The sequence below is a fragment of the Miscanthus floridulus genome, chromosome 5 (assembly GCF_019320115.1).
Source record: "Miscanthus floridulus cultivar M001 chromosome 5, ASM1932011v1, whole genome shotgun sequence".
Classification (NCBI taxonomy): Eukaryota; Viridiplantae; Streptophyta; class Magnoliopsida; order Poales; family Poaceae; genus Miscanthus; species Miscanthus floridulus.
Window position 1 is genome coordinate 6,007,664 of NC_089584.1, and position 21,728 is coordinate 6,029,391.

Genomic DNA, 21,728 nt, shown 5'->3' on the forward strand with positions numbered 1-21,728 from the left:
TATGCATTTATATTGTTTGCATAACTCCTTTTTGCGGTAGAGATAGCAACACACTAGCAAAACCGTAATTGCACATTTAGATAGTTTATCTTTTGCATAGGTTTTACTAAGAATAGAAAAAGAGACCATAGTTTAGAGTTAGAGTTTTAAGTTGCCGAATTCACTCCCTCTTAGGCGTCACGGTCCCCTTTCAGGCGGCATTGATGCTCTGCGTTCCAGTTGGATAATCACCTCCTCTATACGTACTCCAGAATCTTGTTGCATCATTGGGATCCATCTTCGTAACATCCTGGCGATCTTGAAGAGAACGTCTTTCAGGCCCATCCACTTGTGGCCTTGAAAACATAATTCATTCTGGAATTTCCAAAACGACCATAAGGCAGCCGCTAAAATAGTATTTGTAACCTTATATTTCTTATTGGCTATCCAAAAACGAGCAACCGATTCAAAATCATGACCAATTCTTAAACCAAGTAGCTCAAAAATATAGTCCCAAACCAACTTAGCCACACAGCACTCAAAAAATAAATGATTGATAGATTCTTTCTCACTACACAGAAGACAAGTATTATCATTAACAATTCTCCTTTTTGCCAGATTATCCCGAGTTAATAGCTTGTTTTTAGACAGGAGCCACAAGAAAACTGCACTCTTGAAGGGATAGGTAACTTCCAAATTGAACTAACAAACATTGGGAAATTTTTCTAAAATTGACAACAGCGTACGAGGATTGTACTGAATATTTTCTAGAAGAACGATATGCCCAGATAATTTGATCCTCCTCTTCAGAGAGGGTGACCTCACTCATCAAATTCACCAACTCCCACCAAAGGTTCATACCTTATTCAGACACTGTCCTTCTAAAAGTAAGCATCAAACTTTCACCATCCCAGACCTCTCTCATAGACTTCCTCGTTCATTAATGACATACAGGGGGTCAGTATAAAATAGCTAACCTTGTATTTCCTAACCAACGATCCTCCCAAAATCTCGCCTTCTCATCTTCCTAAAAATCCTGAACAGATATGTCTCGCAAGCCTCTGGCGACCAGGGCGGCGCGCAAGGGCTCCGGTAGATCCGCAAGTATCAGTAGAGCAGAGCACAGAACTGATCATCTGCAAGCTCCCCTTCCGGCACCTCGTCTGTGAGATCCGTCCCACTTCAACAGCGTCCCGAGTGGTCTCCTCCACGAGTGAGCCCCGGCCCGCAGCGGGCGGTCGAGCTTGGCTTGGGCGGCGCAGGAGAGATCAGCCGCGGGCCGGCCTAGAAAGCTCCGTCGCGGGTGGCTGGACATTATCGGTGGGTGGAGCAGGCGGGCGGTTGGGCGCGGTTGCGTCCTCTGCAGTGAGCAGAGCATGCAGAGGCGGCCATGGTGAGAGGAGCTTGCAGGATGTGCTGCAACAGCTCCTCGGCGACCGGAGCAAAGCAGCTGACAACGGCCATGGCGGTGGCTTTTGTGGATGACATTAGCTTCTGTGCATGAACGAGCTTAGTCCCACTTAGCGCAACCGTGCATAAGGAGAAGTAGATTTGTTGTATGACTAAGAAACACGACAAACATTGAGCCGCCGTCAATGAAGTTGCTAGCGCGTGCAATAGAGAACCACCGTACATGACTCTGGTGAAGGTGAAGGACTAAATAATATAATATGTTTGTAGGTGCATCGAGGGTGTCAATACATATTGTCATATAGGATATCGATGCGTATTATCGTCGACGGATGTAAAGATGGAAGAACCGTGACAAAGATGTTTTAACATCTTATGAGTGAAAAAACTACCCGTTGCAACGCGCGGACATTTTTGCTAGTTATGATAATATATTCAATGATTTATCTAATAATATTAATTATGTATTATAAATATTGTTGAGGGACACCGCTAGAGTCACCATGCTGACCGTTGCTGCTGACTAAAGATGGAACGCGATGACCAGCGCATGGCCACGCGCATGGCGCGGGCATCCACTCGCCCACGATGTAAACTAGCAGTTGCCAAATGAGCAACGCATGTTGTATCACATATAAACCAAAGAGAGATCAATGGTAGAGTGGTTGGCCCAATTCCATCTTTCTACATGGTATCAACTGACCAGGATCATCCCTGATCAACCGCACGCCGCCCCCACCGCGACGAGCTCGCCGGCGCCTTCCCATCTCCGCTGCCTTCGTTTCTTCCTCCCTCCTCATGGACCACAATCCTCTCTTCGATGCCGACGGCTCCGACGGCGACTCCTCCTCCCACCCCTCTCTCGACGGCCTATCCTACACAGGCGCCATTTCCACCGTCCCTACTCCTCCCGTCGCCGTCCTTCAAACCGTTAACATAAAATCCCATGTTCCTGTCGTTCTCGAACTCGCCAATCCCAACTATGACGAGTGGCGCTGTTTCTTCGACGCCTTCCTTGGCAAGTTCAATCTTGTCTCCCACATCTCATCTCCGCCGACCCCTGAGCAGTGCCACGACCCTGACTGGATCGTCGTCGACCAGTGCATCGTCAGCTGGCTCTATATCTCCATCGCCAAGGACGTGCGCAACATCGTCCGCGCACCCAAGGCTATGGCGTACCGCATCTGGCAGGCCATCCGCGAGCAATTTCGCGACAACGAGCTGCATCGCGCCGTGTACCTCGAGGCGGAGTTCCGCAATCTGGTGTAGGGCGACATGGACATCACCCAGTACACCGGGCACCTCAAGCAGCTCGCCGATGCTCTCCGCGACGTCGGCCAGCCGGTGCGTGAGACGAGCCAAGTCCTCAACATGCTGCGCGGGCTCAGTTCCAAGTACCGCCACGCGATCGTGGCAATCACCTCGCGCCAACTGCCACACACCTTCCTTTTGGTGAGATCCTACCTTCTCCTGGAGGAACAGTACGACAAAGAGCACGCCAAGACCTCTGCCCAGCACGCCCTGCTCACCACCGGCGGCTCCAGGCCACCTGCTCCTTCCGACGGCAGATCCAGCAGTGCTCAACCGCCACCACCCATCACCAGCGGATCGGCCCCTCGCTACAACACCAAGGGCGGTCATGGACGCGGGCGTGGCCGCGGTCGTGACCGTGGCTACAACCAACAGCACCAAGGTGGCAACTCCTCCGCTTCCCATGGTCCACCGGCTTGGACACCAGGTGTAAACCTCTGGACCGGCATGGTCCAGGCGTGGCAGATGCTGTTCCGGGCACCTGGCGCCGGTGTACTCGGCCCACGTCCAGGCACGCCTTCTCATCAGGCCTACTTCACCGGTCAGGCGCCACCGGATACCGGCGCCTACAATGCCTCCTCGCCAACGCAGGACGTCTGGAACCATCAGGCCCTCCTCGCTGTTCTGGCCACAGCGAACGTTCCTCCGACGGGGCCTCACACCGCTGAGTGGTTCCTTGACACAGGTGCCTCGTCTCACATGTCATCCAATGCTGGTAATTTCCCTTCCCCCAACCTGTTCTCAACTCTCCACCCATCACCGTCGGCAATGGCACGACCATGCCCGCCACTCATCGTGCCTCCACTGTCATCCCCACCTCTAAATCTCCACTAAAACTCAACGATGTTCTTGTGTCACCCTCTCTCATCAAAAATCTCATTTCTGTTCGTAGCCTTACTAGGGACAACAATGTTAGTGTTGAATTTGACCCTTTTGGTTTTTCTATCAAGGATTTTCCAACACAAATGGTGCTCCTCCGATGTAATAGCCATGGTGACCTTTACCCTTTGCCTCTGCATCCTCCGTCCACAGAGGCCCTCGTCACCTTGGCACCCACCGTCGATTTGTGGCATCAACGGCTTGGTCATCCAGGACGTCGCACCCTCCAGCACACCTTGAGTTATCTAGAATTTGTTCCTAGTAAACTGGCGTCTGTCTGTGATAGCTGTCAACTTGGCAAGCATGTTAGGCTGCCTTTTACTTCATCTTCTTCAGTCAGCTATGTTCCTTTCCAAATTGTGCATGCTGATGTTTGGACATCACCTATTTCTAGCTTTTCTAGATTCAAATACTACCTGGTATTGATTGATGATTACACTCATTACATTTGGACCTTCCCACTGCGTGCAAAATCTGATGTTTTTCACTGTCTGGTGGTCTTCCACGCCTATGTTCAGACCCAGTTCCGTCTTCCTCTTCTTGCTTTTCAGACTGACAACGGCAAGGAATTCGATAACCATGCCTTACGCAGCCACTGTGAAAAACACAGCATTGTCCTCCGCCTCTCTTGTCCCTATACGTCTTCCCAGAACGGCAAGGCCGAACGCATCATCCGCACCCTAAATGATTGTGTCCGCAGCCTGCTTCTTCACGCTGGCCTGCCCCCATCAAACTAGGTCGAGGCACTTTTGACTGCCACACATTTGATCAATCGATGCCCTTGTCGCACAAGTGGCCGATCCACCCCCCACGAACTTCTTCTTGGCGCCCCACTGAGCTATGCTCACCTATGCGTTTTCGGCTGCCTTTGTTTCCCAAACCAGTTGTCCACCATGCCTGACAAGCTCAGCGCGCGCTCCACCCCTTGCGTGCTCCTCGGATATCCCCAAGATCACCGTGGGTATCACTGCTTGGATCTTTAGACGCGCCGTGTGATCACATCGCGCCACGTCACTTTTGACGAAACGCGATTTCCCTTTCTTTCCACGGCCTCTGAACCAAATCCGACAATAGCCGAAACGGGCTACAGTAGACACCGACGACACCATTCACATTCAGCAGCGCCCTCCCGCTCCTGCACCGTCGCCCGCCACCACAAACGATCCCGCCACCAATAGTCCATCATCATCACCACATTCTACCACATCATCAACATCTAGTCCATCATCATCACCACATCCTACCACATCTTCAACCTCTACCTCTCCTCCCACCTCGTCTTCGACTACGTCACCATCTCCACCACCTTTGGGTACCAGCCATGCCATTCTAGCTCCCGTTGCCACTGGACACCCTATGCAGACGCGATCCCGTGCCGGCATTTATAAACCCAACCCCAAATACGCCCTTGCCAGTGAACACTCCACCGATTCCTCCACGGTTTCACCAATCCCGAAATCTGTTCAGGCAGCATTGCAAGATCCGAACTAGTGCCATGCCATGGCTGCCGAACATGAAGCCCTTCTGCGCAATCACACCTGGCGCCTTGTCGATCGTCCTCCAGGTGCAAACATTGTCACCGGGAAATGGATCTTTAAACACAAGTTGAATCCGGATGGATCACTGGAACGATACAAGGCATGTTGGGTTGTTCGGGGATTTATTCAGCGGGCTGGTGTCGATTTTGGGGAAACCTTCTCTCCAGTGGTGAAACCGGCCACCATCAGGAATGTTCTCACCATCGCGGCTTAGCGGTGCTGGCCAACTAAATAGCTAGATGTCTCAAATGCTTTTCTTCACGGTCATCTTCAGGAACATGTCCTCTGTCAACAACCTCCCGGGTTTGTTGATGCTACTCGACCAGAAGCAGTATGCCTACTCGACAAATCTCTCTACGGCCTGAAATAGGCTCCGCGCACCTGGTACACCAGGTTTGCAGCGTTTGTCATCCAGCTCGGGTTCTGGGCTGTTCGCTCCGATTCCTCCCTCTTTGTTCTTCACCGAGGAGCAAACACTACCTACCTTCTTCTTTATGTCGACGATATCGTGCTTACCGGTCTAGCTCTGCTCTGCTCTGCTCTATCACATTGTTGACAAGCTCCGCTCTGAGTTTGCTGTTCAGGACATGGGCGCTCTCAATTTTTTCCTCGGCATTGATGTGAAGCGCACAAAGGAAGGCTTCTATCTCACTCAAGACCGGTATGTTGAGGACATTCTCGAGCGTGCTAGCATGACTTCCTGCAAGCCAGTCGCCACGCCCATCGACGCCAAAGGCAAACTTGCAGCCGATGGTCCTGCTGTCGACGATGCGCACTCCTACCGAAGTCTAGGGGTGCCCTTCAGTATCTGACAATGAGCAAACCCGACATCGCCTTCGCCGTCCAGCAGGTGTGTCTGCACATGCATGATCCCCGCATGCCTCACCTGGCGCTCCTCAAGCGCGTTCTACGGTACATCCGCGGCACAACGTCGCACGGACTGCTCCTTCGCGCCTCGCCGGACTTCAGCATCACCACGTACTCTAACGCGGATTGGGGTGGCTGCCCCGACACCAGGCGATCCACATCCGGGTTCTGTGTGTACCTCGGCGACTCCCTCGTGTCGTGGTCCTCCAAACGCCAACCCACGGTCTCTCAATCCAGCGTCGAGGCAGAGTACCAGGCGGTGGCAAATGCGGCAGCCGAGTGCATGTGGCTACGCCAATTGCTCGGTGAACTTCGGTGCAACATCAACAAGGCCACTGTGGTGTTCTGTGACAATGTCTCTGCCGTCTACATGTCGTCGAATCCGGTACATCACAAGCGCACGAAGCACATCGAGCTGGACATTCATTTTGTTTGAGAACGTGTTCAGCTGGGCGAACTGCGCGTTCTCCATGTGCCCACTAACCAACAGTTCGCGGACGTGTTGACAAAAGGCCTCCCGACGGCGGCCTTCGAGCGTTTTCGTTCCAGTCTTTGTGTGGCGCCCCTGCAACATTCAACTACAGGAGGGTAATCTCATGTCCAGTGTCACTCACCCATCAGACTGCGGGGGGGGGGGGGGGGGGGGGGGTGTTGAGGGACACCGCCAGAGTCACCATGCCGACCGTTGCTGCTGACCAAAGACGGAATGCGATGACCAGCGCATGGCCACGTGCATGGCGCGGGCATCCACTCGCCCACGATGTAAACTAGCAGTTGCCAAATGAGCAACGCATGTTGCATCACATATAAACCAAAGAGAGATCAATGGTAGAGTGATTGGCCCAATTCCATCTTTCTACAAATATTAATATATTTTTTAATATATAATTGGTCAAATTTTAAAATATTTGAGAAAACTGAGAATGACATTCACGTAGGGAGTAAGGACCGCTCAATCAATCAAACAATTTGGGGATGGAAGAACAACTTTGCATTAAATAGACGTACAAATTTGGGAGGTACATTATTGTTACCTGCTAGTAACAAATAATAAATTCTCCTTTATTCATGCAGGTGTACTGTCTATATTAGGAAATAAAAACCAGGATACATGGGCCTTTTATAAGCTATATATATTCTCCCTTAACCAGTTTTAAAACCTAGAGCACACTTATTCAAGGACGTACAGAGGGAGCACGACAGCAATGGTGCGGGACGATCTCAACCAGCAGGCAACGCCTTTTGTGCCTGCTAATGCTAGCTGCTGCACTCTGTCGTCTTAACCACGACGGGGCTCCGGACGTGATGCTCCTCGCTCTCGTCCGACCACACAATGCTGCCGAACACGTAGTCGTCGTTAGCCACCGCCGCCGCAGCGTTGTCCATCTTCACCGTGAAGTCCTCCTCTCCGACGACCCCGAAGTCCAGTTCGTTAGGCTCCACCGTGACCTCGACCCGGTCGGGCTTCATGACCGTGACCTTGTACTCGCCAGGCGGGCCGACGTTCTTCAGCCGGCGCTTCACCGTGGCGCTGCCGGACTGCAGGCAAGACACGGCGATGGACGGGTAGTTGAGGTCCTCGGGGCGGCCGTGCAGGCCCTCGCTCCGCTTGCACGCCTCGCCGGTGGCGTCCAACAGTGGCAGCAGGGCGTTGTCAGGTATCGAGACGCCGTTCGGGAGCGGGAGGAGGCCCTGGGCCGGGTCACCTGTGAGCTTCAGCGAGCAGAGGAAGTCGGTGTAGTCGGTCAGCGTGGTGTCGTACACCAGGTCGGGGTCCACGTGCCCAGAACCGTAGTGGAACGGTGTGGCGAACCCGCCACCGGCCGCGTCTCAGATTGGGTTGCCGTCGTTGGCCGTGGTGTACGCTGCAATGGCAGTGCAACAGACGGCTCACGCGTAGTACGTTATACAAAGATGCAAGGCTCCACACATATATAATGCTTGTGCGGTAGGCTGTAGCTCACCTGTGGTCATGATTGCGGACTTGATCATGGCGGGGGTCCAAGAGGGGTGCTTTGTCTTGAGCAGGCCGACGATGCCCGAGACGAGGGGGCATGCCATGGAGGTGCCGGACAATGTGTCGTAGGGGACAAGCCGGTCATCGAGCGACCACCCCGTCGGTGAGACCGCGCCGCTGTAAGCGGCGATTACATCGACACCTTGTGCGGTGATGTCCGGCTGCATGCCCGCGGGACCAACAGGCCAAAGCATGCACGCAATATATACGTACATAATAATAAAAAGTCTATCAGCGACGACGACGACTCTACTAGCTAGATAGTACAAACTTACAACAACAAGAAGAGAGATGCGTTAGGCGCCGTTAGCTGCTTTCTCGTGTGAACACATAGCAAAGGAAGACGGTACCGAAAAGGCTTTCTGCTATGGCACTATAGCCGCTGTAGAAGGCGGGCACCGAACGGCTCACCTGTCTCACTATAGCCACAGCAGGGACAGACGCAGAAGTGAGTCATGCTATATTATCTAGTCACTGTAGCAGCATGACAGCTGTACTAGGACTAGATGTATAGAGTTGTATAAATAGTTTGCCACTGTAACTCAGTAAAGAGAGTTCAGATTTGTCATCTCATATACAGGGCTCCAGCCAACGCTGGTGTCTCTGGCTATGTGTATGCTCTGTTCTCCCTCTCTTCCTCTACCTCTAGTCATAGTGTGTGGTCAACGTCTGTCGTGCTCGGCCGTGGTCGGTAAGACTGGTGGGTGGTTGACTCACCTGAGTCGGTGATTTTGTGGGCTAGTAAGTGGTATCGGAGCCGTACAAGCACCGTCGCCGGACTAACCACTGGCGATGATGGACGGTTCGGAGATGGGCGACAACAGTGGTACTGCTGTGGTTGTCCAGCCACGACAGGAGGTCGTTGTTCGCACGGTGCGGAAGGTCAGCGGCACCAGTTGGCCGATGTTGACTCGCACCAACTATGGAGAGTGGTCAGTGATCATAAAGGTCAAGCTCAGAGCCCGATAGCTCTGGAATGCTGTTGACAAGGGCACCGACAATGAGGAAGATGACATGTCAGCGTTGGAGGCTATCCTCGCTGCTGTATCGGCGGAGTACAGGGAGCCGTTGGGGCGAAGAGCTCTGCTAAGGAGGCGTGTGAGGCTATTGCAGTGATGCGCGTCGGTTTCGACCGCGCAAAGAAGGTGACGGCCCAGCTTCTGAAGCAGGAGTACGCCAACCTCAAGTTCAAAGATGGTGAAACGGTGGAGAACTTCTCCCTCCGCCTGCAAACGCTCATCAGCAAGCTGAAGAGCCACGACGTCACCATTGATGAAAAGGAGGTGGTCTCCAAATACCTCCACTCCGTGCCGGCAAAGTACATCCAGATCGCTCTCTCTATAGAGACGATGTTGGACTTGTCCACCCTCACCATCGAGGATGTGATAGGCCATCTGCGGGCAGTGGACGAGCACCTAGAACAAGCGACAGCAACGAAGGACAGTGGCAAACTGCTGCTGACAGAGGAGGAGTGGGCTCCTCCAGCCGCGGTGGCAATGGCAAGCGCCGCGGCAAGGCTTGTTCGGTGAAGAAGAAGCAGGTCAACTCCAACGCCTGTCGACACTGTGGAAAGACGAGCCATTAGGCACGGGAGTGCCCAAATCGTAAGAAGGAGAAGAAGGTTGAAGCTCATCTAGCGCAAGCTGATGATGATGATGAGGCCACTATCCTGATGGCGATGTTATGTGCACTGCACGACGTCGAGGCCGAGGAGAAGGGAGAGGTGACGACGGTGGAAGGACCTGGAAAGGCCCTAAAAGCCGTCGACCTCGACGAACTGCGCGCCCAAGTCCACCTCGGACGTCTAGACGGCCAGCAGGAGCAGCGGTGGTACCTGGACTCTGGCGCCAGCAACCACGTGACGGGCTCCAAGGCAGCCTTCTCCGAGCTCGACGACGATGTTGCCGGTACGATGAAGTTTGGTGACGGCTCAAGAGTGGCAATCCAAGGGCGTGGCACCATCATCTTTAGGTGCCAGAACGGGGAGCACCGTGCGCTAACGGATGTATATTACATACCGTAGCTATGTTCGAGCATCATCAGCATTGGTTAGCTAGATGAGCGCGGTAGCGAGCGGTACTGATCAAGGACGGAGTCCTTAGGATCAGGGACCGGGAGCAGCGACTTCTCGCCAAGGTGAAGAGGTCCCTGAACTGGCTGTACCTGCTCGACCTGAACGTAGAGCAGCTGGTGTACCTGGCGGCAAGGCACATCGAGGAACCGTGGCTGTGGCATGCCTTGTTCGGACATCTCAGCTTTGACGCACTTGGTCGATTGAAGAAGATGGTCCAAGGGCTACCCCACATCAAGCACGGAGGCGGGTTGTGTGACAGCTGCCTGGCCGGGAAGCAGAGGAGGCTACCGTTCCCAAAGGCGGCCAAGTATCGCCCAGAGGACGCTCTCGAGCTCGTCCATTGCCACCTCTGTGGGCCAATCACGCCAGCCACAAACGGTGGTCGGCGATACTTCCTCCTGCTCGTGGCTGATTGCAGTCGCTACATGTGGCTGCAACTCCTAACGAGTAAGGACGAAGTGGCGATGACGATCAAGAAGTTCAAGATGCGCGTGGAGGCCGAGAGCGGCAAGAAGCTCTGCGTGCTGAGGACTGATTGCGGCGGTGAATTCACTTCGGTGGAGTTCGCTGCGTACTATGTGGATCAGGGTGCGCCGTACTCACCACAACAGAATGGCGTGGTGGAGCGACGGAACCAGACAGTGGTCGGCATGGCTCGATCTATGATGAAGGCCAAAGGCATGCCGACAAGGTTCTAGGGTGAGGCGGTGACCACGGCGGTGTTCATCCTCAACTGCGCTCTAACCAAGGCCATGATGGGCAAGACGTCGTTCGAAGCTTGGTATGGGCGCAAGCCGAGCATGTCCTTCCTCTGGACATTCGGCTGCATCGGCCATGTCAGGAAGACAAAGCTAATCCTCACCAAGCTGGAGGACAAGAGCACACCGATGGTGTTCCTGGGCTACGTGGAGGGTACCAAGGCGTACCGGCTCTACGACCCACGTGGAGACAAGGTACTTGTCTCGCGCGACATCGTGTTCAACGAGAAGGCAGCTTGGGACTAGAACAGTCTGAGCACAGGGGAAGCTAGCGGCTTCACCAGCACCTTCGTCGTCGATCACTTGGTCATCCGCGGTGGTGGAGACGCTAGGGAAGAGGTGCCGAGCACTCCGGGAGGGATACCGAGCACTCCAACAACAGAGCCGAGCACTCTTGGGGCAGTGTCGAGCACTTCAGAAGTGATGCCGAGCACGCTAGGAGTGATGCCGGGAGGTTCTGCAGTGGTGGCGACCACTCTAGGACGGATGCCGAGCACTCCCATAGCAAAGTCAAGAGGTCTTGCAGTGGTGCCGACCAATCCAAGACTGAGGCTCAGCACTCCTATAGTGGTGCCGAGCACTGCAGTAGTTATGACGAGCTGTCCAGGAGTAGTGCCAAGCACTACAACCGGGGTGCCAAGCACTCTAGGTGCCGTGCCGAGCACTTCGGCAGAACAGGGAACTCCATCGATGCTGATCGAGTTCGCCTCACCTCCAAGTGACATCACTAAGTTCGTGGATGCCTTCTACGAAGGTGAGGAGGTGCGGTTCCGCAGGCTGGATGACATCATCGTCGATACAAGGCCCTCAGGCCTGGCTGGTCGGCTGCTCAATGACCAAGAGCTGCTGCTCGTCAATGTAGAGGAACCACCCACATTTACGCTGGTGGAGCGCGATGGAAACTGGCGACGGGCAATGCTGGAGGAGATGAAGGCGACAGGCGATGGGGGAAGGAGGAGCTCATCGTCGGCGTGTATGTGGATGACTTGATCATCACCAGCGCGCGTACGGAGGACATCGGCAGCTTTAAGCGCGAGATGGCGGCTCGTTTTTGAATGAGCGATCTCGAGGCACTCTCCTACTACCTCGGCATCGAGGTGAGATAGGGGAAGGAGGAACTCAGGCTCGGTCAGAGTGCGTATGCCTCGAAGTTGTTGGAGCGGAGCGGCATGGCTGAGTGCAAGCCATGCGTGACTCCGATGGAGGAGCGGCTGAAGCTGATGAATGCCAATACCGCGACGAAGGTGGATGCAACACTCTATCGGAGCATCATCGGCGGTCTGCGCTACCTAGTCTACACGAGGCCGGACATTGCGTTCACCGTGGGCTACGTTAGTCGCTTCATGGAGGATCCTAGAGAGGATCACTGGGCTGCGGTGAAGCGGCTACTGCGCTACGTCAAGGGGACGATGGATCAGGAGATCATCTTTTTGAAGACCGGCGGGAGTGGGCTGCAGCTCACTGTGTTCAACGATGCATATATGGCAGGGGACATCGATGGACGATGGAGTACCTCTGACGTGCTCGTCTTCCTTGGGTTGGCTCCAATTTTATGGTTGTCGCTGAAACAAAAGGTGGTGGCGCTGTCTACGTGCGAGGCAGAGTAAGATAGCGGCGGCCACAGCGGCGTGCCAAGTTGTGTGGCTGTGCCGGCTGCTAGGCGAGCTGACCAGTATGGAAGCTCACCCACCAGCACTGATGGTGGACAACCAGCCTGCCATTGCCCTCGCGAAGAATCCGGTTCTCCACGGCCGGAGCAAGCACATCAACATGAAGTTTCACTTCCTTAGGGACTATGTCGATGAAGGGCAGATCGTCATCGAGTTCGTCAAAACTGATCGGCAACTCGCGGACGTCCTCACCAAGCTACTCGGACGTCTTCGACTCACGGAGCTGAAGGAGATGATCGACATGGAGGGGTACAAGAGATAGCAGTAGAATTAGGGGAAGAATTGTTAGATAATCTACTGTTTTCTTGTGTGAACACACAGCAAGGGAAGGCGGCACCGAAAAGGCTCCCTGCTGTGGCACTGTAGCCGATGTAGAAGGCAGGCGCCGAACGGCTCACCTGCCTCACTGTAGCTACAGCAGGGACATGCGCAGAAGTTAGTCCTGCTGTGGTATCTAGTCACTGTAGCAGCATGACAGCTGTATTTGGACTAGATGGATAGAGTTGTATAAATAGTTTGCCACTACAACTCAGTAAATAGAGTTCAGATTTGTCATCTCCTATACAGGGCTCCGGCCAACGCTTGTGTCTCTGGCTGTGTGTGTATGCTCTGTTCTCCATCTCTTCCTCTACCTCTAGCCATAGTGTGTGGTCAAACAACGTCTGTCGTGCTCGGCCGTGGTCAACGAGACTGGTGGGTGGTCGGTTCACCTGAATCGGTGATTTTGTGCAGGCGCTAGCTATTACTATTAGCGAACCTTGATGATCTGAGGAGTTATGGCGTTTGGCGTGCGGGATGAGAAATCTGCCATCTTGGGCGCAGGTTTTACGCTAAGTCTCGGGTCTGTGGCATCGATGTAGCCGGACGGATCGCTAGACAGAGTGCAAGTAGTGGAAATGACAGTACGTAAGTACGTACGTACGTACGTACGTATATCGATCATCAGTAGTTATTAGTGAACGATATATGTCATCAGTTTCTCGATCTGCTGATTACTTACTTGGTAGACTGGAGGTAGTCGAAGAGCTGGATGCACTGCGAAAAGGAGCAGTGAGCTGCCGGGAGGAGGTGCATGTCGGCGGTGACGTCGTCCCCAGTGCTGTCGTCGTTGCAGAGGACCATGCCGACGCCGCCCGCCTGTTTCACCACAAGCCCCTGCTCTAATATGTGGGAAGAACGTTGTCTGACGCAGACGACGATGTTGCCCTTCACTTTGCCAGGGTCCAGTGAGCCGGGCGTGCACAACGACCTGCATGCATGCAGGCATATACATTAATTTGAGACACAACTGTGTCATATATATTATTGTATCATATGAGATCACACGCACACAGAGACAGAGAGAGAGACAGAGAGACTGTCTGTATGCATGCGGCCGGCGATCGCCAATGGGTTTGGGTTGTGATGATTCTGACCTGTCACTAGGTTGGTTCGCGGCATTGGCCTTGTCCCCGCTGATTATCGGATACGCCTGGCCAATGGGCACAGTACTGTCCGCGAGACTTTGTCCCTGTCAATTGCATTGCATGGCTTGTGCGGATACCTCGATGGTGATGCCATTGAAGTTGACATAAGCTGGGAAGTCCCTGTCCATGCTGCTTGCACCCACCGTGAAGATCCACGGGGGCACGGGGCGACGTTGACCACCGTGCTCGGCCCTGGGCCCGAGTTGCCGGCGGCGAAGATGACAGGGACCCCGCTCTGGACCGCGAAGAAGGCGCCGATCGCGGCCAGGTCTGTGAGGTACTCCTGGGCCCTTTCGTCGCCGAGGGAGAGGGAGCGGACGTGCACGCCGTCCCCCACCACCGCGACCATGGCCGCGAGTACGTCGATGGCGTGGCAGTCGGTCTGGTAGCACGCCTTGTACGAGGCCAGGCACGCGCTCGGCGAGCCGCCCGCGGCCCGTGCCCCTGCCGTGGCCGGCCAGCACGCTGATGTCCTGCACGAACGAGCAGCCCGCGGTGGACAGCACGTGCGCGCCGTGCCCCACGTAGTCCCGCGGCGACGACAGGTCCGCCTCGCTCTCCTGCGGCTGCGAGCCAGCCTCCCGGATGGCTTCGCTGAAGAACCTAGCACTCAAAGGTTGGGTCGCTGCCTTTGTCTCACGTCACACGCCTTCTCGCGTGTACATGCAACACCGCACACAGTATTATGATATATATACTTCATCCTTCCACAAAAGAATACAACTTTGCCAGCTGTATACTATCTCCGGATGGTACAAGCTGAAACTTTGTTCCATTATCTTAAAAAAAATAAATACAACTATGCAATTTATGTAGGTCAAACCTAGTTTAACTTTGACCAACTTTACAACAAATAATATTGACACATCTCCTATAACTCAGATGCCTGAAATTGGCATCTATTTCAAGCGACGTACAATCATGACCGAAGTTAGGTGACAAGGATTGCCGAGGGAAGGGCTTCGTGTCTGCGGGCTTAGAAACTAGCCAGGGGAGGCAAGCGGGTTCGGCGGCGGTGGCGGTTCGAGGGAGGGGCAGCAAGGTGGCGTTGCGGTGGACATCTGGATGGCAAGAGCTGGGGCGGGGTTGGGAGTGGGGGTTGAGGGGGTGGTGGACATCAGCTCTAGTTTGGGATTTAGTGCAGCGGGGCAGCGGAGGCAGACCCTGCCGTTGGGGATGGGAGGAGGGGTCACTCGAATGAAGAAGAATAGATGAAGGTTGAAGGACAGTGCGGACTGATTTGGTGTGTTGGATTGTCATCGAACAACTCATGTTCATCCCATAATGAGAATAAAAAACTACAAGCGTATATGAAGAATAGCTACTCCTTAACATTTATGTCTCCAAACAAGTTTACTATAAAAATATATTTTATAATTAATTTAATGGTACATGTTGTATCATAAATGTTAGTATTTTTATATAATTTTGACCGGACTCTAAATTGTTTGACTCCGTGAAAAGTAATAATTATATTCTTTTAGACAGAGGGAGACAATCAGTCATCAATCTTTATGTCGCTGCACTACTACAGAATCGATTTTTAGGGGCGGCTTATAACCCTTTGTAAGGACGGTTTGGCCAGCCGCCCTACCGAACCGTCCCTACAAATCATGTATTTGTAGGGACGGTTCTCAGGTCGCCCCTACAAATCGATTTGTAGGGGCGGCTTATATTATCAGCCGCCCCTACAAATCGATTTGTAGGGGCAGCTATAATACCAGCCGCCCCTACAAATACCTGTTTGTAGGGGCGGTTCAATCTAGAATCGCCCCTATAGTACGTTTTCCCGCAAAAAAAAAAATCAAATTTACAATTCAAAATCGCTTTGCCGAACGTCCCGCGACCAACGTTCCGAACCGCGTTCGCGTTGCCGAACGCCCCACGACCAACGTTCCAAACCCGAACCACGTTCGCGTTGCCGAACGTCCCGCGACCAACGTTCCAAACCGCGTTCGCGTTGCCGAACGCCCAGTGACCCCAACTACAAGCACAAGAGTATTATATAAACTACAATTACAAGTCCAATTCACAAGAATATATACAATCCATCATTAAATATACAAATTCCATACACATTGTTATCAACGTCCTACAGCTAGCCTTTCAGTCTCACGAAGGTGTTGGTACAAAGGATTTGTACCTAACTCAGACTCTCGGTCATGGTAGGCGCCTCTGACGTATGCAATCTGGTCCAATATAAAGTTGCAAAGGTTGCCGACGAGCTCTAAGTGTTGGTCATCCTTGTATGGGTCTCTTTTCATTCCTTTCTCTTCTCTCCACTACAAGAGAACAAGTTTCGGTTTAGTATTTCATACCATGTACGAAGTTTTTATACTACGGGTGAAGAGGTTCAAACTTACCCTTAAGGGGTGTCTCCTGTAGGCACCGGTGTTACTCATCATACAACATATATAGTATCCATAATGTACACTCCCAGGCTTCTGCTTGGGGCACTGTGTATTTTGCATATGAAAATGTTAAGTAATGCTTTTGACAGTCATGTAACGGAGTACTAAAGAAGTAAGTTACACTTATCGCACATAGTGTTTTTATAGCCAGCTTTTCCTTTCTTGCTGGATCATGCCTTCCATGATGATTAGTGACATAGAACCTAAAGGCCCTGTTCGAATTATTTTAGCAAATACAACTTGTTAGTATCCAAAAGTGAACGTTACAAGTATGTATACAAACATATAAGCTAATGAGGATTGTCGATATGTATACGTCTTGAGAATCGATATGAAGTCTTTGTATGTCACCGTGTCCCTATCTAATGAATCAAAGACCCATGCCATGCTCCTCCCGATATCGACGGCTATACAAATCCAGTGGTTGCTGCATGGATTTAATCATAGAACTAGATAAGCTCTTTTGCATCGAATAAAATATATCAAACAAAGCTTTAAGTATAGAGTTGAACTTACTCGAAGTTGTATGGTAGCCATATAGTAGAGTGTTGTTAGAGATTTTTGAAAGCTAGGGCAATGTATGCCGCAACCTTAAGGGACTCTTCCCTTAGTTTTGCTGTACGGATGCGCTCTTTCTCCCGAAGAGTCTTTGCAGCAGCTAGCTCTTTGGCATCCAACGTCCACCGTTTAGGGTAATTAAAATTTATTTGGGCTATAGCTTGAGGGTCTAGATACCCGGCTTTCACACTTGGTATTTGTTTGACAATGTGCACTTGCATTCTACAAATCACGGCGTGGGTTAGTTACAACAAAATTCAAAGATTATATTCATATCATATCGGGAGGACAAGGACTTACAGACACCACGTGCGAATTAGATTCATCTCCATTTCTCCTAGGTGAAAGCATGTGTGCATGTCATTAAAGTCAAAGACAATTTTCCCGGATGGGCTTCCAAATGTGCCGGTGGGGAAGCATGCTTGTATGAGATCTATGCTCATTGGGAGAACACACAAGTACCAATCATGGAACCTTCTCATTCCAATTGGTAGGCGTTGGATGTCCCGGTTTGGTAGGAAGGGCTTGCCTCTTTCATATGTTTTCAGGCAATCCTTTGACCATTTGATGGCATCAACATTTGGATACTGCTTTGCAATTTAGTGGAGTTTGCTAGTGACAGCCTCCTCAAAACCCCGTGATGGGACTTTTTTAACTTGGTTCTCAGGCTTGAACTGGTCATGGGAAAACCACTTGGACACCGACGAGACTGTAACACCCCAAGTGTTTGTCACCAGTTAAGCAATGAGTTTGAACTCAAACATGACATGTTAAGTGGTGATGAAGGTGTTAAGATCAAATCTACAAGAGTGAGCTCCAACTTAAACTTGGACAACACACCTTTGCTTACATGTGTACCCTTGTTAAGACTATGCAAGAGTAATGTTAAACATGCTCATTACATGTACATTACATCAACATGCATCCATCCTGACCAGTGGAAAAGTTTCATGAAGTTCGGAATTAAAAAGTCACATGAAATGATAAGTTATATTCTTGCTTGAATTGCGCTATTAAGTGAATAGAATTATAGGTCATCAACCAAACCTTGCTACCTTGCCCAAATGACTCTAATTGAACCCTACAACAAAAGTTATGAAGGGTTCGTGTTGAGCAGAAGTCAAGAAATTGCCTCAAACGGTCAAAAACTCTAATTTAAGATTTACCGTGATGCTACTTTGACTTGGTTTGAACTATGGATTACATTGCTTGCATGGAGTTGAACATTAAATAAAAGTTGAAGTTTGACTGGAGTAGAACAAACTTTGTTTTTGGACCAAGAGCCAGATCAACTTGGAACTAAGTCAAACCGAGGCTCAAACTATGAATCTGCTGCAGTTTTCAGAGTCCAAAAATATTCCAAGTCTGACTTAACTGAAACCTGAATTTTTAGTTTCATAAGCCTTATTTTGCAGCTCTCTATCTTCCAATATAATCCGAGTTAGACCAAAAACCTTTAAGAAAGGTTGTAGTCCTTATATAGCTCTACAACATTTGTTACTACCGTTTGTGCCAAAACTAAACGTATTAGGATATATGAAAGGACAAAGATTGATGTTCAGTCGCATTTTTGAGGTAGAATTGGAGATTTGAATTTGGATTTCTGCGGCCAACCGTCACAGACTGCTCACGCCACGTGGCTCCTATGTGCTGCGCCCGTTAGCCACCTCGCCGTCGCGTGTCACTCGGTGAAGCCGAGCCCGACCCCTGTTCCACTGCCCTCTCCATTCCCACTCCCTCACTCGCCTCTCCCCTCTCCCTCCCTCACTCTGTGGCGTCGCGCTCACGCTCCGGGATGCGACCGCCATGGATGCCGCCATGAGCTCGAGCATGGCCGTAGAGGGAGCTCCTTTGCCACTGACGTCCTCCTCTGCCGAGCGCTGTCGAGCGTCCTTGCAGCTCCCATTTGCCTCCACCATAGTTGCTCCTTGATCCACTACCGTAGCCGACCGCGCCATGGCCGCCGTCGCTAGCTGCTTGTTGCCATGGATGGCCGTGCGTGGCTAGGCCACTATAGGCCACTGCGGGCTGTGCTGAAGCCATGCACCGGTGCGCACGGGCCCACGTGTGCTTCGCCGCCACTCCTCGTCGCCGTCGGGCCGCCGGCCGATCCTCCCCGCCCTCCTCCCTGCTCCCAACTCGCGACAGGGACGTGGCACAACAATTCAAGAAAAGGGAAGGATATTTCTGCGAAGTAGTGACTCATGTGAATAGTGCTCAAATATTTACTTCTCATCTATATGCTTTTATCTGAGGATGTCACTTATGCTAGCAATGTATTTGGAACTTATATTAATGTAATCATTTGAAAGCTATGTTGTTTTCAATAATCAGTTTTGAAACCCAAACTTGTACTATTATTTGTGAACCTATTTGTAATATTATTTCTGCTGCAACCCTATGTATATGATGTGTATTTGCTTAACCAAGCGATTTTGGTTGTGATGTTGATTTACTGTGGTCCTTCGTGACACTCGGCGGACTACCGGGTTCATATAAGTGAAAGTATGTGCGCGTCAACGTGCTAAACGAGGACAGTCATACTTGATCTTGTATAAATTGGGCGGTTCTATCACAGCTGGTATCAGAGGAAGATTAAGCATAATACTATCATATACATAGTTTTAAAAACAAAGTTTTGGTTTTAAAAAAAGCCTATTTTGACTAAAACTTTAGCTACAGGCAAATTTGTCAAAACTAATTTGCAACACTATGCTAGCGACATCCTCTTTTATGCCCAATTAAGGACTACTAGGTGGCAATAAGTAAACTAACACTAACTATGGGGGTTTACTGCTTGCAATTTTTACTTTCGTCGTCTATACGGCGTGCTATTGTATGGATGTCATTCACTTGAATAGTAATGTATGGATCAAGTGTCTCTACGCCCAGGTAAGTGTGAGTTGTGAGAGCATGACCGTCCAACTATCAGTCTAGGGGAGAGTTAGCTGTGGTTACTGGAATATTTACATGTTACACACATGTATATATGAAGGTACTTAATTGTGGGTATATCTATCGGGTAGCTATGGATGCTAAAGTATATACATCTAGGGATATATATATGGAGAGTATCTTAGTTTACTGCTTTCATTGTATGCTTATTTATCTCTTGTGGGGATGGGCTGCAATGAGTTTGCCTGCAGGTATGCTAACCATGAATGCGTAGATTGAATGTAGCTGACGACTAGCTATATATCGAGAGAGTACGTGTTATGCCACCGACATAGAACATGATTGCCACCTTAGACTGGCAATTTCGTGAGGACGAATAGGATGAGCATGCATCATGATTGTGCCTATGCATAAATATGCTTCCCTCACTTTGTTCTAGTACTAAGTAACTTGTGATCAATGTGATGTTACTATCTTCCCTGTGTGAAGCTAGACAAAATGTCTTCTTCCATGCCGCTTGAATAGCTATGCTTGAAGATAGTGTGTGATTAGCTTTGCCTCGAATGTTTGCTTCCAAAGGAAATAAAAGATAACAGTGTCTTACCACCATGTTTTGCATGATATGTGTAGTGGTGTTGCTGTAGGTGACTGCTTGTTGTGTGCGAGCGTTGTGCTTAGTAATAGTCGCTTAAGCTAATTGGATTGAGTGTTTCGAAAGGCTTGCTTAAGACCATGATGTAGGTGTGGATGCTCGTTATCTAGGTAGTGCCATAGCTGTCGCTTCTTTTGTCCTCGGTAAGCATACGAGTGTTGAAGAGCGCTATCCTGGAACAGCGTCTAAGTTTTGGGAATCTCATGGTTGTTGTCTCCAATTAAGTTCTCTCTTAGGAGCCTGAGCCTGTATACGTGGTTGTTAGCCCTTGAACGTTGCGCTACGAAGACCTTTATCCATGCCTTTGCTTATCGTTAGGCCCAAGCTTAGTTCCCTTGATAGCTTGCTTGTGTCGTGGTTGTCCCGCTCCTGTGTGGGAGGACCTTGCTCAAAAATCCTTGTCGAGCCTCATTGCTCCTTCCCCTACTAATGATCTAGTGCAACGCTAATCGCTATCTACGCTGGCTTTGGACCTTTTCCTCACAGATCATGTCGTTGCTTTATCAACTAAATCCCTAGTCAGTGCCTTGGCTCTATCCCTCGAATCTCGTGTATTTTGTCTCCAACTCTTTCAAGTCTCTGGATGTTTATCAGTCTTAATCTCATGTTGCTCCTCGACAAGACCAAATCTCATGTTAATCTTTATCTGGTAATCACTTTGGTGAACACAAGGCGTATATGGAAATTAAGCAAGAGTCCCCTGCTCAGTTGTCTTTGGCAATTAAGCTATGTTCTCTTGCACTGTGTTTTGATCTTCAGATCACCTCCTTGTTGACTCCTAACCTTGTGACTATCTTGGTTTGTTATCCCTCCTTAGCATGGTGCTTGCTCCTATGCCACAAAATTTATGCCATGCGAGAATTCTTGTGGGATGTATGTTCAGTAATGGTGCCACGATTAGCGATCTACGGTGCCGCGATGAAACCGAGAGCCTCCTGTGGGTGCACACACAAGGGTGTGCTGCTCGGCACGCGCTGGTATCGAGGTTCCTAGTCATGATCCATTGCCGAACTGCACCGATGTGTTATTTTCACGTGAGCTCTTCCCTGGTTATCTCTCCTTGTCGTGTCAGAAGATCTGTACGTCGAACTAGATACCATAGGACTTCCTTCTAGAGTCGTCCAAAGGATAACCTTTGAAAACAGGTCACCGATATGAACTTAACAGACTACAAGAGATGGTAGACAAGTGACTCTATGTGACTGTCCCTGTAATGATGTTAGTCATCTAGTGAGCAACTTAT

General features: G+C 50.8%; 2 protein-coding genes and 1 pseudogene across 2 annotated transcripts; 2 read left to right on the plus strand and 1 right to left on the minus strand.

Annotated features, from left to right (window-relative positions):
• The first annotated feature begins 2,187 nt into the window (after positions 1 to 2,187).
• On the plus strand, positions 2,188 to 2,658 carry LOC136454181 (uncharacterized). The gene has a single exon (XM_066454704.1). It carries the CDS (start codon positions 2,188 to 2,190, stop codon positions 2,656 to 2,658), a length of 471 nt encoding a protein of 156 aa, XP_066310801.1.
• Positions 2,659 to 2,664: 6 nt separating this feature from the next.
• Positions 2,665 to 3,534, plus strand: LOC136454182 (uncharacterized). Its single transcript, XM_066454705.1, has one exon. It carries the CDS (start codon positions 2,665 to 2,667, stop codon positions 3,532 to 3,534), a length of 870 nt encoding a protein of 289 aa, XP_066310802.1.
• A 3,707-nt stretch (positions 3,535 to 7,241) lies between these two features.
• LOC136454183 (subtilisin-like protease SBT5.4) lies at positions 7,242 to 14,672 on the minus strand (annotated as a pseudogene).
• Positions 14,673 to 21,728: the final 7,056 nt, after the last annotated feature.

What these genes read in the sequence shown, in the direction of transcription:
- LOC136454182 (XM_066454705.1), top strand. Translation starts at nt 2,665, where the DNA reads ATGGACATCACCCAGTACACCGGGCACCTCAAGCAGCTCGCCGATGCT.
- LOC136454181 (XM_066454704.1), top strand. Translation starts at nt 2,188, where the DNA reads ATGGACCACAATCCTCTCTTCGATGCCGACGGCTCCGACGGCGACTCC.